General features: G+C 36.6%; 1 protein-coding gene across 4 annotated transcripts in view; it reads right to left on the bottom strand.

Annotated features, from left to right (window-relative positions):
- Positions 1-4,933: 4,933 nt before the first annotated feature.
- The window catches only part of LOC129727108 (bumetanide-sensitive sodium-(potassium)-chloride cotransporter), a 160,940-nt gene continuing 151,510 nt past the window's right edge, over positions 4,934-14,363 (bottom strand). For all 4 annotated transcript variants that reach the window (XM_055684574.1, XM_055684578.1, XM_055684577.1 and 1 more), the window contains 2 exons: positions 5,883-6,300; positions 4,934-5,821 (listed from right to left, as the gene is read on the bottom strand). In XM_055684574.1, the coding sequence (XP_055540549.1) occupies positions 5,577-5,821; positions 5,883-6,300 (663 nt within the window). In that variant the 3' untranslated portion in view covers positions 4,934-5,576. The remainder of the gene's footprint in view (positions 5,822-5,882; positions 6,301-14,363) is intronic.

The raw sequence follows: 14,363 nt of genomic DNA, 5'->3' as shown, positions 1-14,363 counted from the left end.
CCTTTTGCGACTAAACATGAGACTTTTGATTTTCGCGTATATTCATCACTTTGTGGAATTAATAAAAGTTTGAATATACATGATATGAGTTTATCTGTATTGCTGTGCAAGAATGTTACACTCATCGCAAGAAGTTCGCAAAACAACACCATATGCGATGAAACACTCGCGTTGCTCGTACAGTTATACGATAGTGATGTATTATAGAACTTTATACGAGGTAATCCGTGCAATCTTATGCGATTTTTAGTTATCTAGGATTGTTTTCATGAATTTAGTCATTACCGGTGATACAAAATGATAACTTTTGCGAATAAATTTACATGCAATACGATGTGATACGGGAGATTTTTGTTTTATACGTATAATCATCACTTTGTGAGTTTACTACGAGTTTGAACAGGCATGATATGAGTTTATGTGTATTACTATGCGAGTATGTTATACTCATTGCAAGTAAATCGCAAAAAATCAACCATATGCGATTAAACACATACGTTGTTCATACAGCTATACTGATGTGCCATAGAACTTTATACGAGGTAATCCGTGCAATCTTATGCGACTTCTGGTTGTCTGGCTCCACATTCTGACGGGTGGCTCTACACAGCATTGGTGCCTGCGCTACGTTTTTCTCGTCAAATATCTGCTGGCATTCTTCGTCAAACCAGTCGTTACATCGATTCGATTGCACGTGTCTCAAGCCTTCCTCCGCTGCATTGCTGATAACTATTTCAACGGTGTCTCAGCGATCCTCCAGAGGGACTTATTCAGGCTTACCTTCTTTTAGTAGTGCAGCTCGCGACGTCGTTTTGCTTTAGTCGCGTGAGATTATACCGTGACCGTGGCGTGACGATCTTGACATCATGTTCTGGCCAGCGGTCGTATTTACTCTCCAACTGCGCGCAAAATTACCTATGTGGTACGTACGGCCTTTAATACTCTACCTGCGCATTCAAGGACTCATCGGTCACCACCCGATCACCCGCTTCTGCATTACTTCTATCACTATAGAAGCTGTTTCCAGCTCATGTGTGCTTACACAACTCTGGTAGATGGTATGACCATTTCTGTATGTACGCACCATCGTCCCTTTCCAGCATACCTCTTGCAGCGATACGATGTTGAACTTTCGAGTACTTCCTAGGAAGTTGAGAGATCGGCAGTTCCATGTTCCAAGTACCCAATCGATAGTCCGTTTTCGTTGCCTAGGTCCTAGCCGATTGTTCCGGTACCGGTGGTGCGGGTTTGCAAGGCCTGCGACCAAACTTACTATGTCGCAAGAGAACCATCGTATTGCCATTGTTAAAAGTCTCGGGCACAACCAGCATTATGAACACCGCGTTACTTTAGAATGCTTTTGTTGGTGTTGGTTCCAAGAAACTGATTAGCCTAATACGTGTCACTCTTGATGGTTTCACATCAAGGATAGCGGGCGGGTGTTTTGAGTTTCCTCTGTTGTAGCTACGATTACAAATTGGAAAACCTAAAACATCTAGAGCGTCACGAAAATTGTGCACTTTCAAATGCTCAAAACTCAGTCAGTTTTCAATTAGTTTTCTCCATTCTGACATCAATTGATTGAGAAATTAGCAATGCGTCCACCAAAATGCAGAAAATTGTGATTTTTTGATGCTAACTATTGTGCTATTGAAGAATGAAAGCCTTGTTGAACACATGTTTCGGCCAATCAGAGCTGAAACAAGGTCTTCTTCCCAAGCACGGCCGACGGCAAAGTACACAAACGATTTGACTTGATAAGCGATTAGATATTGTTGTTGTTGTACACGCTCTAGTCCACAAAAAAACGCAGGAAGTTCAACTCTCAGCAGTCACGTATAAAAACTAGCATGCTGAAATTTAGTCCTCATTGTACAACCGATTACTGCAACTCGAGGACGGTTGACTCATACTGGACACTGGCATTCCACAACAGACGGATCAACAGGCGGACCGCAGCACTGCATGCTGAACATGTCTTGTCGATAGAGTATGTTTTGTTTTGTTCGCTTGCTTGCAGTGTGTGCGGAACGGAGAATAACAAGAGAATTCGAATCTTTCCATGTCATCGATAAATGGTAATCCAAAATCAACGCTGCTCTTCATGGTTACCATTAAAATAATAAAAAGAGAGTTGAAAGAGAATTATCACTGAAATATATCGCTTCACATCATTAGATTGATTAACCCGAATAAAGTGTGTTCCCGAACCTATTGCACACGCGTAAAAAAACTCCATTTTCAAAGGTTTTTAATCATTTCTGCTAAAGACTTTAGAAGAATAATCAATAGCAGCCTTATTTCCACCTGTAAATCTAGCTGATAATCAAGGAAAAATATGAAAAGGTTAGGTTAAATCAGGGAATATTCAGTAATTGGGTTAAGTATACTCATCGGACACTGCAAATAAGCGATTTGAAAATGAAAAGCCATTAAAAGCATGCCGCTTAAAAAAATCGGCTTTTCTGAAAAATAAGTGGTGAATGACCAAATAGACTAAAACCTCCCCTAAATAATGAAATATTAATAATTTTATATATATTTTCTGAATAATCCACGAAAGAAACCGCGTAAATTCCGAAGTCCGTGTAAAAAAATACTTACATGCTTATTTAATATTTAAAGAAATAATTTGCCTTTTGAATACTGATAAAGTAGCTCCGAAAATACACAAGAGCAATTTAAACACACTCTGTAAATCGGCGATTTCTCGATTTTTTTTTTTCATATATCATAATAATGTCACACCTCCAGCTCTTGTTCATTTTTCGCATCCTCGAAAAAATTACATACATTGCCCACTTTGCAACTTAAAATGTAAGTCATAAGACAAAAAATGTCATTAGTTCCCACCCCAGACTCAGCTGGTATAAATTCAAATAAAGCTTTGGTAGAAAACACACAATTTTGTCATGAAGAAACTTTTTTGGCATTTTATGCTGGAAATAGCGGGAGGGTGGTATTCAAGACACGACCACATGACGTTGACTACCGTGTTCTTATATTGCATTAAAACAAATAGTAGAGGGAATTGCAACGCTTCTATTACAAAACTTCGAGGCACCAAAAGGTGCCAGTTGCCGATTATTCTTGTTTACTGGTTAGTCCGTCCAGAATTCCAGCCATTTTAGTATTTTGCAATAGCCATGTACTACTAACAGCCACCAGCATTACGGGTGAAACAGGCACGAGATGACCGGTACTATTTTGTCTTTCCTCCTTTCAGCTGCTAACACCTAGCGTCCTTATGTAATCGGTATGGTTTAGTAATGAAACTGATGGGGTGAAATGTTCGAACGGTACCTTTTATATCAAGGCTTCGTCAGTTAGTTAGAAAGAAGGAGGGGTTAAAAAGAAAATGGAATGACAAGGAACGTAAATAAGCATCGGAAACAGAAAGTGACAACAACAATAACAACAAAGTCAGATCGATTGTATCCGTTAGTGTCGACTGTGCTCGAGAAGAGAGGTAGTGATTGGCTGCGTGGCATGATTTAGACAATCGATATTATATACCAATTTTTCTTTAGTGTATCTCAAACAATAGTTTGTTTTTGTTACATAAATTTAACCGTAAAAGAATTTCTGATCGATTGATGCCAAAACCTCGAAAACCTAGTTATAAATGACTGGAAATTAAGCGCTCAAAACCTTACCACTTTTCCCTGGTTGAGTTACTAGATTTTCAAATTCAGGCGCCTAACTTTGTTAGTCAACGTCAAAAAAAAAATTGAAAATCATACAAACATACAAAACAAAACATAGAATTGTAAATCAAACCTAAGTTCGATCAACTTAAAGCTAAAATTTTAATGCTTATTTTAAACTAATTGTTTGTTAAAGCGATTCCTTTACAGTATTATGTGTTTATTCTGACCATTGTAACCTACTGTCATCAGAGCCTCCAGTATCTGTGAGTACCTCCCCATAGAGCATCACAAATGCAGAGAAGACGTCATAATGACAGTACAGTAGAGAGAGATTGAGTGATAGAAAGAAAGAAAAGACAGAATAGACAGAAACGTCAGTTTATCAGCGTATCGTAAAAACTAAGCTAAATCAATAGCGTGAAAAGCTAATTAGTCGGAGAATTTTTTATTTTACAAATTGTGCTAAAATTATCAATCAGGAGAAGGGAAATTTTTAAATTTGTAACAATTATTTGCTTAATACTACATTTTAGAAATAAACCTAACTACCAGTGAAAATAAGTGTAATAGTACGGCAGATTGACTTATGGTGAGAAGCGAGGTTAAATGTATGATTTTCTTCCAATTCACGTAATATATAAATAGCGAGCAAAGTGGAAGAAACTACCACCAGAATAAACGTAGACGTAAGATTATTGTAAAGTTAGTTAAAACTTAACCCTAAATTAAAACTTATACGTAAACATGCAGGAATTAAAAATGGATCATACTTCGTGCAGATAAAGTGACCGTTAAGGATTCAGAAAAGCAGTCTTCGTCTATCTATTTCTTGTTGCGCCGTGCTACGCAAGCAACAACTTACAGTAATCACAGGTTTATAAAACCAATCTTGATATATTCATTACATACATTTTCTGCTCCTCAAGAGTGTAAAAAGTCTTAATAATGATTGGTTTACAAGTTTGTTTCAACTTGTCCCTCTCGACTCCCGATAATTTCTAAATCAGTACGCAAAGCTGTGACTGTTACTTTTTCTTGATCGAAATGTAAAATCTCAGCGAATGTCTAATTATATAAACGTTTACGTATACTAACAAGTTGATTTTTATGCTTTTTGAGAAAAGTTCAATAAGATGAAGGAGTATACAAATCACTGTAGTTTAGAAACGACCCCTTAGATCAAAGTATCCCACATCTCCATCGCATGCGAGCGGAGGGAGACGCATGGTTATCTGTAGCACAAGCAGCTAATTATGCAGGGGATTTCTGTTTCTGTTCCATTCTCACTCAAAACAGTTTTTGTCTGCACTTTTTTGCCTGTATTGTAGTTACCTTACTTGTATGGAATCGGAACAGGAAGAGGATTTAAGCTAAAAATAATGTGAACTTTTTTATAAACGCTTAATTTATTTCAATGAGCTGGCAAACGATGCCGCACATGGGCGAAGTTACTTTTCCCAAGCAAGCGGCTAGTGGAAGTAGAACTGATAACTTATTCATAACAAAAAGTTTAATGATATAACAATTGTGCGTTAAGCGATACTCTGCTGTATAAAATGCAATACTGACGGTTGGAGAATAACTTTTTCCACACTTTTACGTCGCTTTCTACGCTTCGGTGAATTTGCATGGGTGCAGGTGAAAACTAAAATCTAAACTGTTTATCGTTGGGCAATCGTTGCGAAATCCGCTTAACTGCAAGTAACCGTAACGACTCGCAGTATCAGCTGACTGCGGCAACAGCTTCGTGAAATCATACGAAAAAATTACTTAAATGTGTTTGCTTTTGCGTCTGGTGAAACTACAGAAAATGCGAAATATATTTTACGGACAATTTAAAACATACTGGAAAGGTCATATGTAACAAGGTGCGAATGTTTGCTTTTATGTGTGTTTGAGTGTGTGTTTATGCGTGTGTCTCCAGTTTTAAGAGTAGAATGTCAAAACGCTGGTTTGATTGCCTCGCACGAACAGGAACGGTGGAAGTCCTTGACTGAGTGTTTCCAACCAGGCCATATAGAGCGGAGCAGATACAACGCCCTTCCGGGGCATCGGAAGCGTCATCACTACCAGATCCGACTTGGTAGACTGCTCCAGCAGATGCTCGCGTAAATTCAAATGCCGATTAGTTTTGTCCTGAACTGCCAGCAGCTCAGCTTCAGAGATTTGACCTAGCAAATGGGCAAAAATAATTTAATTTGTCGAACAATAGCGCAATTTACAATTACAAACCTGGTTCATCACCGGTGAAATCTTTAATCAATCCCTTGAAAAAGCTGACCGTACTTTGTTCAGGTTTCTTCGTCACAACTGGAAGCAGCTTTAGATCCGAATAGTCGATGCGGAATTTGGCCAACAGACTGGCCATGTTGCGCTGCTCGAACTCCAACTCGGCTCTACGGTTGGCCAGCGCAAATACACGCAGCTTGCAGGCACTCCAGTTGCGCCTGGTGCTAATAATGTACGGAAGCAGCAACGTCAAACCACCATCGTCGTACAGCCACCAGACGTCGATAATGCCGTTTTTCTTCTTGCTAGTGAATTGGCTCAACTCGTCTAGAATGTCCTTCGGCAGTTCAACGCCCCCCGGCCCACGGTACAACAGTGCCGGATCGTTGTGTGTGCGTTTTAACGAACGTTGGTTGGTTTCCTGTGGGTGAGAAATGTTTTTTTTTTTATTTGATGTTTTACGTATAGATGCATAGGCCAATAAATTAATCATCGTTTGTTTTCAGTTGCAGAAGGGCTCGCACGCCGCACTGACGCTTGATATACCAGAGGTTGATGCAGAATCGGAAAAAATTATTTATGATGTAATGTAGCATGTATATGCGAAATATGACGTGGAAAACGTTCTCAATTTATATAAAATGAGGCGGTAATTTAAAAAGTTGCACGCGGAAGTTGAAAAAAAAAATGAAAAAAAAATGAAAAAAAAATGAACCGAGCATTGTGGGTTTCAACTAAACTCGTTTGTCTCGCTTTTACTAGTCGAGAAATAACCTTTCCTCCAGCACTAGGACTGTCCTAATTCAAGTTATTTTTCAAAAGGGGGAAATCTTTGAAAAATTATCTCTTTGATCATTACAAAAATGTTGTCTGTGGACGAGCTGTAGGAAATTGATTGATAAAGACATGAAAAAATGCACACTGAGAATAAAACAATTTTTTAACAGTGAATATAACTTATGAATTACATTTGAGAATTTACACGGGTCTTTCCATATAAAGTGACCACGAAACACAGTGGGGAATCGCTGGCCATCAGCAAAAAAAAAAATCAGTGCGTCTTGAACTGTCCTACAGATCAGACGTTTTTCCGGTTGCTTGTGGACTGGTCTTTGACTGCCTATAGCTTCAAAGTTTGTGTTTTGTCAGTGTGTCTTTTAAAGACTACCTGAAAGTTATTTCCCATCAGTCTTTCTCAAGACTACCTACTTTTGAATTTAACATTTGTTTTAACTTTTTTTCGTATCACCTGAAATGGCTAGACGGAAAAAGAAACCTCGCATCGCTGCGGGGAGGAAAAGAGAGGCATCTATTTCTGACACTTCGAGTGTCTGTAGTGACAATCCTTTTGATATTTTGCCTGAGCAAGAAGCTGGTGAAATGGAAGTTATGAGTAATGAAATTATACAAAATGTCAATTCTTTAAAAAAGGAAAAAGTTCCACCTATTGTGGTAACTATTTCTTCTGAACTCAATGTTTTCAAAAAGGAACTTTCAACGTTTGTTTCTGACGTTAAAGTTACCTATCAAATTGGTCGTAGAGGCGAATGCCGCTTATTAGCCGACTCAATAAAGGGTCGTAATCGTCTTATTCAGTATTTAACTGAAAAGATATATAAATTATATCTTTAAATTTTTAATTATAAATTTTTTACATATGACACGAAGAGCGCCAAGCCGTTCAAGGTCGTATTGAAAGGTCTCACCAACGATCAAACCGTTGATGAGATCAAACTTACTTTAACAGAATTACTTGGCTACCCAAGTAATTCTAATGAAACAAAAATCACGAGGCGAAAACAGTCAGAGAACTGGAATTTCCCTTGATAATTATTAAATTCATTTTAACCGCAATGAGGTTAACAACTTAAAATCTCTTGAAAAAGCACATGCTTTGTATAATGTGCGTGTAAAGTGGGAAATTTATAGATAGTATGGCGGAGGTGAAAATCATATCACCCAATGCCGTACTTGCCAACGTTATGGCCATGGTTCCAAATTCTGTAACATGGACCAAAAATGTCTTAATTGTGGAGACTCTTCTCACAAAAAGGACACATGTCCTGTGAAAGAGAGTAAAAATTTTCGCTGTGCGAATTGTAACGGCAACCATAAGTCAAATTATTATCAATGCCCAGTCCGTTTAGCAATTGTTAAGGCAAGGCAAGGTAAACAAAATTCAATTTCACAATTAAAACCAACTTCAAAACAAAATTCTCCAAGCGTACCAGTGACGCATAGTTTACCTACTTCTTTGCATATCCGTTTAACTTATGCACAGGTTACAGGTAGTTCGAACATTAGTGCGCCTAGTGCTGGTAGCTCGAAAATGATCGTTAATATGGGTTAGCAAAACACGCTAGTAAATAATTGTACACCTATTACTGCCGAAAATATTTTTTCTAATGTCAACTGCCTGGGGCCTATTACGGCAGGTAAACTTTCTTTTTTGCAACAGGCAATGTTCGATCTTATGAACGCCATGTTTGCATGCAAAATCAATGTTTGAAGCCATTCAAATAGGCACAAATTTTACTATTAAAATTGTTTCTAATTTAAAATTTAGCAATGATTTTAAATAAAACAATTAAAATATTAAATTGGAATGCTCGCTCATTGAAGGCCAATGAGAATGAGCTTTTCAATTTTTTAACAGTAAATAATGTGCATATTGCAATTATTACTGAAACATTTTTGAAACCAAACATAAAATTATAATATGATCCCAATTACATGGTTCATAGATATGATAGGATTCAGGGTTCCGGCGGTGAGTTGCAATTGTTATTCATCGCCGAATCAAACATCGTGCTCTTCCCCATCTTGAGACGAGAAACTTTGGGAATTGAAGTTCAAACTGAACTTGGGATCTTATTTATTGCCGCAGCATATTTACCATTTCAATGCATAGCGAGCACAAAAATTATTTTAAAGGAGATTTACAAAAACTCACCAGATATCGTTCGAAATTTTTTATATTCGGCGATTTTAACGCTAAACATCGTTCATGGAATAATTCTCAAAGTAATTCCAATGGCAAAATTTTAATCAATGATTGTTCTTCAGGATACTATTCTATTTTGTTTCCGAATAGTCCTACATGCTTTTCTTCTGTAAGAAACCCATCAACAATTGATTTGGTGCTAACAGATCAAAGTCAAGTATGTAGTGATTTGATCACACATGCTGACTTTGATTCTGACCATCTGCCAATAACTTTTTCTTTATCACATTAATCAGTTTTAAACCCTATGAGCTCTGCTTTTAATTATAGCAAGGCTAATTGGGAAAGATACAAAACTCATATTGAGAGAAATTTCAATAATGAGCTTGATTTGCAAAACGAAGTGAATATTGATTCCGCTTTGGAAGCATTAAAATGTGCAATTGTTGATGCCAGGAATTATTCTGTTCCAAAGGCTCAAGTGAAATTTGATTCACCAATAATTGACGAAAATCTCCAACTTCTAATTCGTTTTAAAAATGTCCGCAGACGTCAATATCAACGTTCTCGTGACCCTGTTTGTAAAACTATTTATAAAGATTTACAGAAAGAGATTAAACATAGATTTACTCTTCTGAGAAATCAAAATTTTGAGACTAAAGTTGAAAAATTCAAACCATATTCAAAACCTTTTTGGAAGCTGTTGAAGATTCTTAAGAAACCTTCAAAGCCTATTCCAGTTTTAAAAGATGGTGAACGTTTTCTTGTATCCAATGAACAAAAGGCTCAAAGACTTGCTCAGCAGTTTGAGAGTGTTCATAACTCAAATTTAAATTTTGTGAGTCCAATTGAAAATGGAGTCACACGTCAATTTGATTTAATTTCTTCCCTGATTTTTTTACCTGCAGAAATAATCGAAACTAACTTGAATGGGATTAAATCAATTATTAAAAATTTCAAAAATATGAAAGCACCTGGTGACGATGGAATCTTTAATATACTAACCAAACATCTCCTTGAGAGCACAATGGAATTTTTAGTGAAAATTTTCAATTGCTGCTTCAAAATTGCATATTTTCCCAAATTATGGAAAAATGCAAAAAATACTCCAATTTTAAAACCGGATAAGAACCCAGCTGAAGTTTCAAGTTATCGACCAATCAGTTTGCTTTCTTCAATAAGTAAACTGTTTGAGAGAATTATTCTTAACAGAATGATGTCACACATCAACGAAAATTCAATTTTTGCAAATGAACAGATTGGATTTCGCCATGGGCATTCCACAACTCATCAATTGCTCAGAGTTACTAATATGATACGAGCTAACGAATCTGAAGGTTATTCCACTGGAGCTGCTCTTTTAGACATAGAAAAAGCATTCGACAGTGTTTGGCATAAAGGTTTGATTGCGAAATTGCAAACTTTTAATTTTCCAATTTTCCTAATCAAAATTTTAAAAAAATTATCTTGCTGATTGAACTCTGCAGGTTGTCTATCAGAATTCAAAATCTGATAGATTTCCTGTCAGAGCAGGTGTACCTCAAGGTTCAGTCTTGGGTCCAGTCCTGTACAACATATTCACTTCAGATCTTCCTGATTTGCCTTCAGGATGCACAAAGTCATTGTTCTGCGATGACACAAGCATTTCCGCAAAAGGAAAAAGTCTTCGTGTCATATGCAGTCGATTGCAGAAAAGTTTAGATATTTTTTCTTCCTACTTGCAAAAGTGGAAAATCTCTCCCAATGCTTCTAAAACTCAAATGATAATTTTTCCGCATAAGCCTAGGGCTTCTTTCCTCAAGCCAAACAATAATCACGTTGTCAAGATGAATGGGGTTATTTTAAGTTGGTCTGACAAGGTTAAGTACTTGGGACTAATTTATGATAAAAAACTTATTTTCAAAGAGCACATTGAGAATATACAAGCCAAGTGCATCAAATATACGAGATGTTTATATCCTCTCATTAACAGGAATTCTAAACTTTGTTTAAAGAACAAACTTTTGATTTACAAACAAATTTTTAGACCAGCAATGCTTTATGCTGTACCGATCTGGTCAAGTTGCTGTTCAACAAGGTAGAAAACGCTCCAAAGGATTCAGAATAAAATTTTGAAAATGATTTTGAAGCGTCCTCCTTGGTTTGGTACACTCGAATAACATAGACTTACTGGTGTTGAACCATTAGAAGCTATGTCAAATAAAATTAATAACAATTTTCGACAAAAATCGTTGCAATCCTCAATCTTTATAGCCAATAGGTTAGCAAATAAGTTAGTTGTAAGTTTACTTCCCCTTTTCTGACAAGTAGGTTTGAATCCCTTCGAATGATAAGTCCTAATTGCGAAAGCAAACAAATCTTAACAATTTAAAATTACAAATTTCTAACAGTGTTGAGAAGTCACCATTTGTGATTGGACACACATACTCATTATTTACTAATATTTATCATAAATACTTAAGCTACTAACAAATCCCCCCCTTAAAAAAAAAAATCAGCCAAAAAATTTTTTTTTCGTTTGCTGTTTTATAATATTTTTCCTTTATTGCTATAACATTCAAGTGTCTAAATCCAAAATTTGGGCGCAATATCATGAAATCTGAATTTTTTATGACTTTTAAAATTTTGGCGAACTGACGTTTTTTGTCATTTTTTTGAAAAAAGTACATTACTTTGAAACGCTCTGTAGCTTCAATGATAGCTTGGATTTTTTTGACGTCAAAGAATAAGTTGTTGTAAATATTGTGCAAAACAAACCCTCTTCATTAGATATTGTAAAATTTGGTCATAATAGGCCTGACACTAGAAAGATTTTTAAAAAACCTGATTTTTTGTAGAAAAGTAGCTTAAAAGTTTAGTTTCCGCAGTTTGCCACGGTTGTGACTACATTCATAATTTAGGTAAAAACGTAAGCTTTCTGCTGCTGCGCAAAACTGCGCAAATTGTCACTTTAGTGAAAAAAGCGATAGCAGTTTTTTTCATTTTTTTTTTGAGGTTGAAATTTCATCCAGGATTAATTTTAATCATAACCATGATACCCCATTAATGAAATTTATGATATCGAACTAAATTCGTAAGAGTAAAATAAATATTTGGCCAAAATTACAAAATTTATCAATTAAAAGTTATAAAATAAGTGTTAAACAAGAAAATAGTAAACAAATCTTTCTGAAATTTTAATTATGTCAAACTTTATCACTTTCTGCAAATTTAAAACCATATTAAAAACATTCAGCCCTTTTCAATTTATGATCGTGAAATTCGCTAAACTGATTGAAGTTTTAAATACTAGCAGCAAATTCATACCATCAAACTCCGGCTAACAATAGCCCGTTTGAAGATTGCTTTTGCTTCGCACTCGTTGGCATACAACAGTAAAGCACACATTTTGCTTTATGAGAAAAAAACAAAAAACAGTCGTCGCCTTCCGCATCTTTTCGTATTCATTTAGAACGTTGTGTCATTCCAGTGTCTTGGTTTTCAAATTCATAAATTTGTTGAATTTTATTATGAAGCCTTCAACTTCAGCGGTACCACCTAATTCAATGTCTAGTAAGTTGTCAATTCATGGTGTTATACATGTTTTTAAATGTCCTCTTGCAACCATAGAAACCGGATTAGGAAGATAACATATATATGAAATAATGAAACATCGAAAATTACTAGAAGAAATGAAAATTGCAGCGAAAGACATTTTTCCTGCTGATAAGTATAATCGACTTCGAATTATCTGTTAACAATTCAACCCGAGATTTAAGCGATCACAGCGCAAGGTGATGATGCTGATGATGATTTTTTCAATTTGTAATTAGTTTGTATTGCTTATGTTGTTTTAGTTTATTGAAAAAAATATATTTATATTTAGGCAAAATTTGTTTAGTTCGAGGGGTCGTCCTTAAATTACGTATTTTTTCAATGGGGAGGACGCCCGGTAGCACTACTTGTGGTCAAAGATCATATAATTCTATAAAAAAAGGAAAAAAGTGCCAACAAATATTAAAAATTGGATTTCGTGCTTTATGGACGGCCTCAAACAAAAAATGGATGCCAAATTCGTGTTCAGCGCCCCCAAATTATGTAAATACCAAGTTTTTTTCGCATTTATCGATACTTTTTTTGCTTGGCCAGCCTTTGTATGGAGTCGCCCCACTGTGCGAAAGAGTACAAACTTGGACACGACCAAGGGGACAAAAATGTACTGAGCGATGACATTCGAGAGCGTATCTCTATGAAAGTGTTGGTATTGGCCAAATAAAAACAGCCTACAGATAAAATATATTGCGACTATAGCGTTGCCGTCTAGTTCCCCATACACGAATGTTTTTTTTTCTTTGCAGTTCACCTTATTCCCATGTCGACGATAGCATGTATGGTTGATATAACATTCGGTATGCGATACACACATCCTTCAGTGCACAGCCGCTCTATTGCCGAGTTTGCTTTTCTTTGCACGAAGGCTGTCGGTGAGGTACCGAGCAGTCCTTACGCTTCTTCTTCCCACAGCCTTTTACTACAGCCCGTCACACGACATCCATCATAGGCAAATAAAAAAAGAAAGGGAAAATGTCTTTTGTGGATTCAGGCTGTTACCGGAAAGCGCTGTTTGCGAAGTGCGGACACGAACGTCTGTATAAAAAACAGCTTCTTCTCTTTTCTACATTCGCAATCCCGAAGACATCCTCCAAATAATGCCGAATCGACACACGGAGTACATTTTTCGTTTCCTTTTGTGATGCTCTGTTCCCAATACGTTCTCAATGTGATTACGGAATGCCAGCGCGGATAGGTATCACGAACAAAGAGCAACAACTGAAATACCCCCAAAAGACAGTACAAAAAGGATTGTACAATTGGGATGCCTGGACATGACCATAACATTTTTTAACTCATCCAGAGAAATACGATGAAACCATCAAATTTAAAAAAACGCGAAAAACGCGAATTTAGTTTTTAAATACAAAAATACTCTATTTGGCAGCACTGCCTGTCAAAAATAATATTTTTTCTGGATTTCTTGCTTTGTTTTCTTCAAAAATCACTGAAAATGCTGATATTTTCGAACGTCTCACGTCTAAAAATTGTGGGAAATAGAAAAAAGAGGTTTTAACAAAAAAAAAACGGTATCTTGCAACAAACAGGGGGGTCCCACAGAGCGGAAGGTATTCTAATCGACACCAAAACTGAGATCTTTCGATAATGACACAATGACACTAGATGAATAATTCCTCCAACTTTGAGCAAAATCTGTGATGGTCGTGTCCGAGGAGCATGTATGGAATGACCCATGTCGTTATTAACTCTGAAGAACACAACACATTCTGGCGACAAGGAAGTTCAAGTCACATCCGAAAGCAACCTTTTTGAAGGTTTCAAGCAACAGCTAATTAGAAAATGACCGACCAGGATTTTCGTAACGCGATTGTACGGCTCGCGGAATTGATCGCTTTCCAGCAGCAGCAGATTGTGGATCTCCAACAGACAAACGCCGATCCAGTTGTAAGTGAACGAATCATCGAATCTCAAGAAAGACGGAAGGCAGC

Source organism: Wyeomyia smithii, chromosome 3 (genome assembly GCF_029784165.1).
Source record: "Wyeomyia smithii strain HCP4-BCI-WySm-NY-G18 chromosome 3, ASM2978416v1, whole genome shotgun sequence".
Classification (NCBI taxonomy): Eukaryota; Metazoa; Arthropoda; class Insecta; order Diptera; family Culicidae; genus Wyeomyia; species Wyeomyia smithii.
The sequence above is the reverse complement of the archived record's forward strand: the minus strand, read 5'-3'. Positions and strand labels throughout refer to the sequence as shown.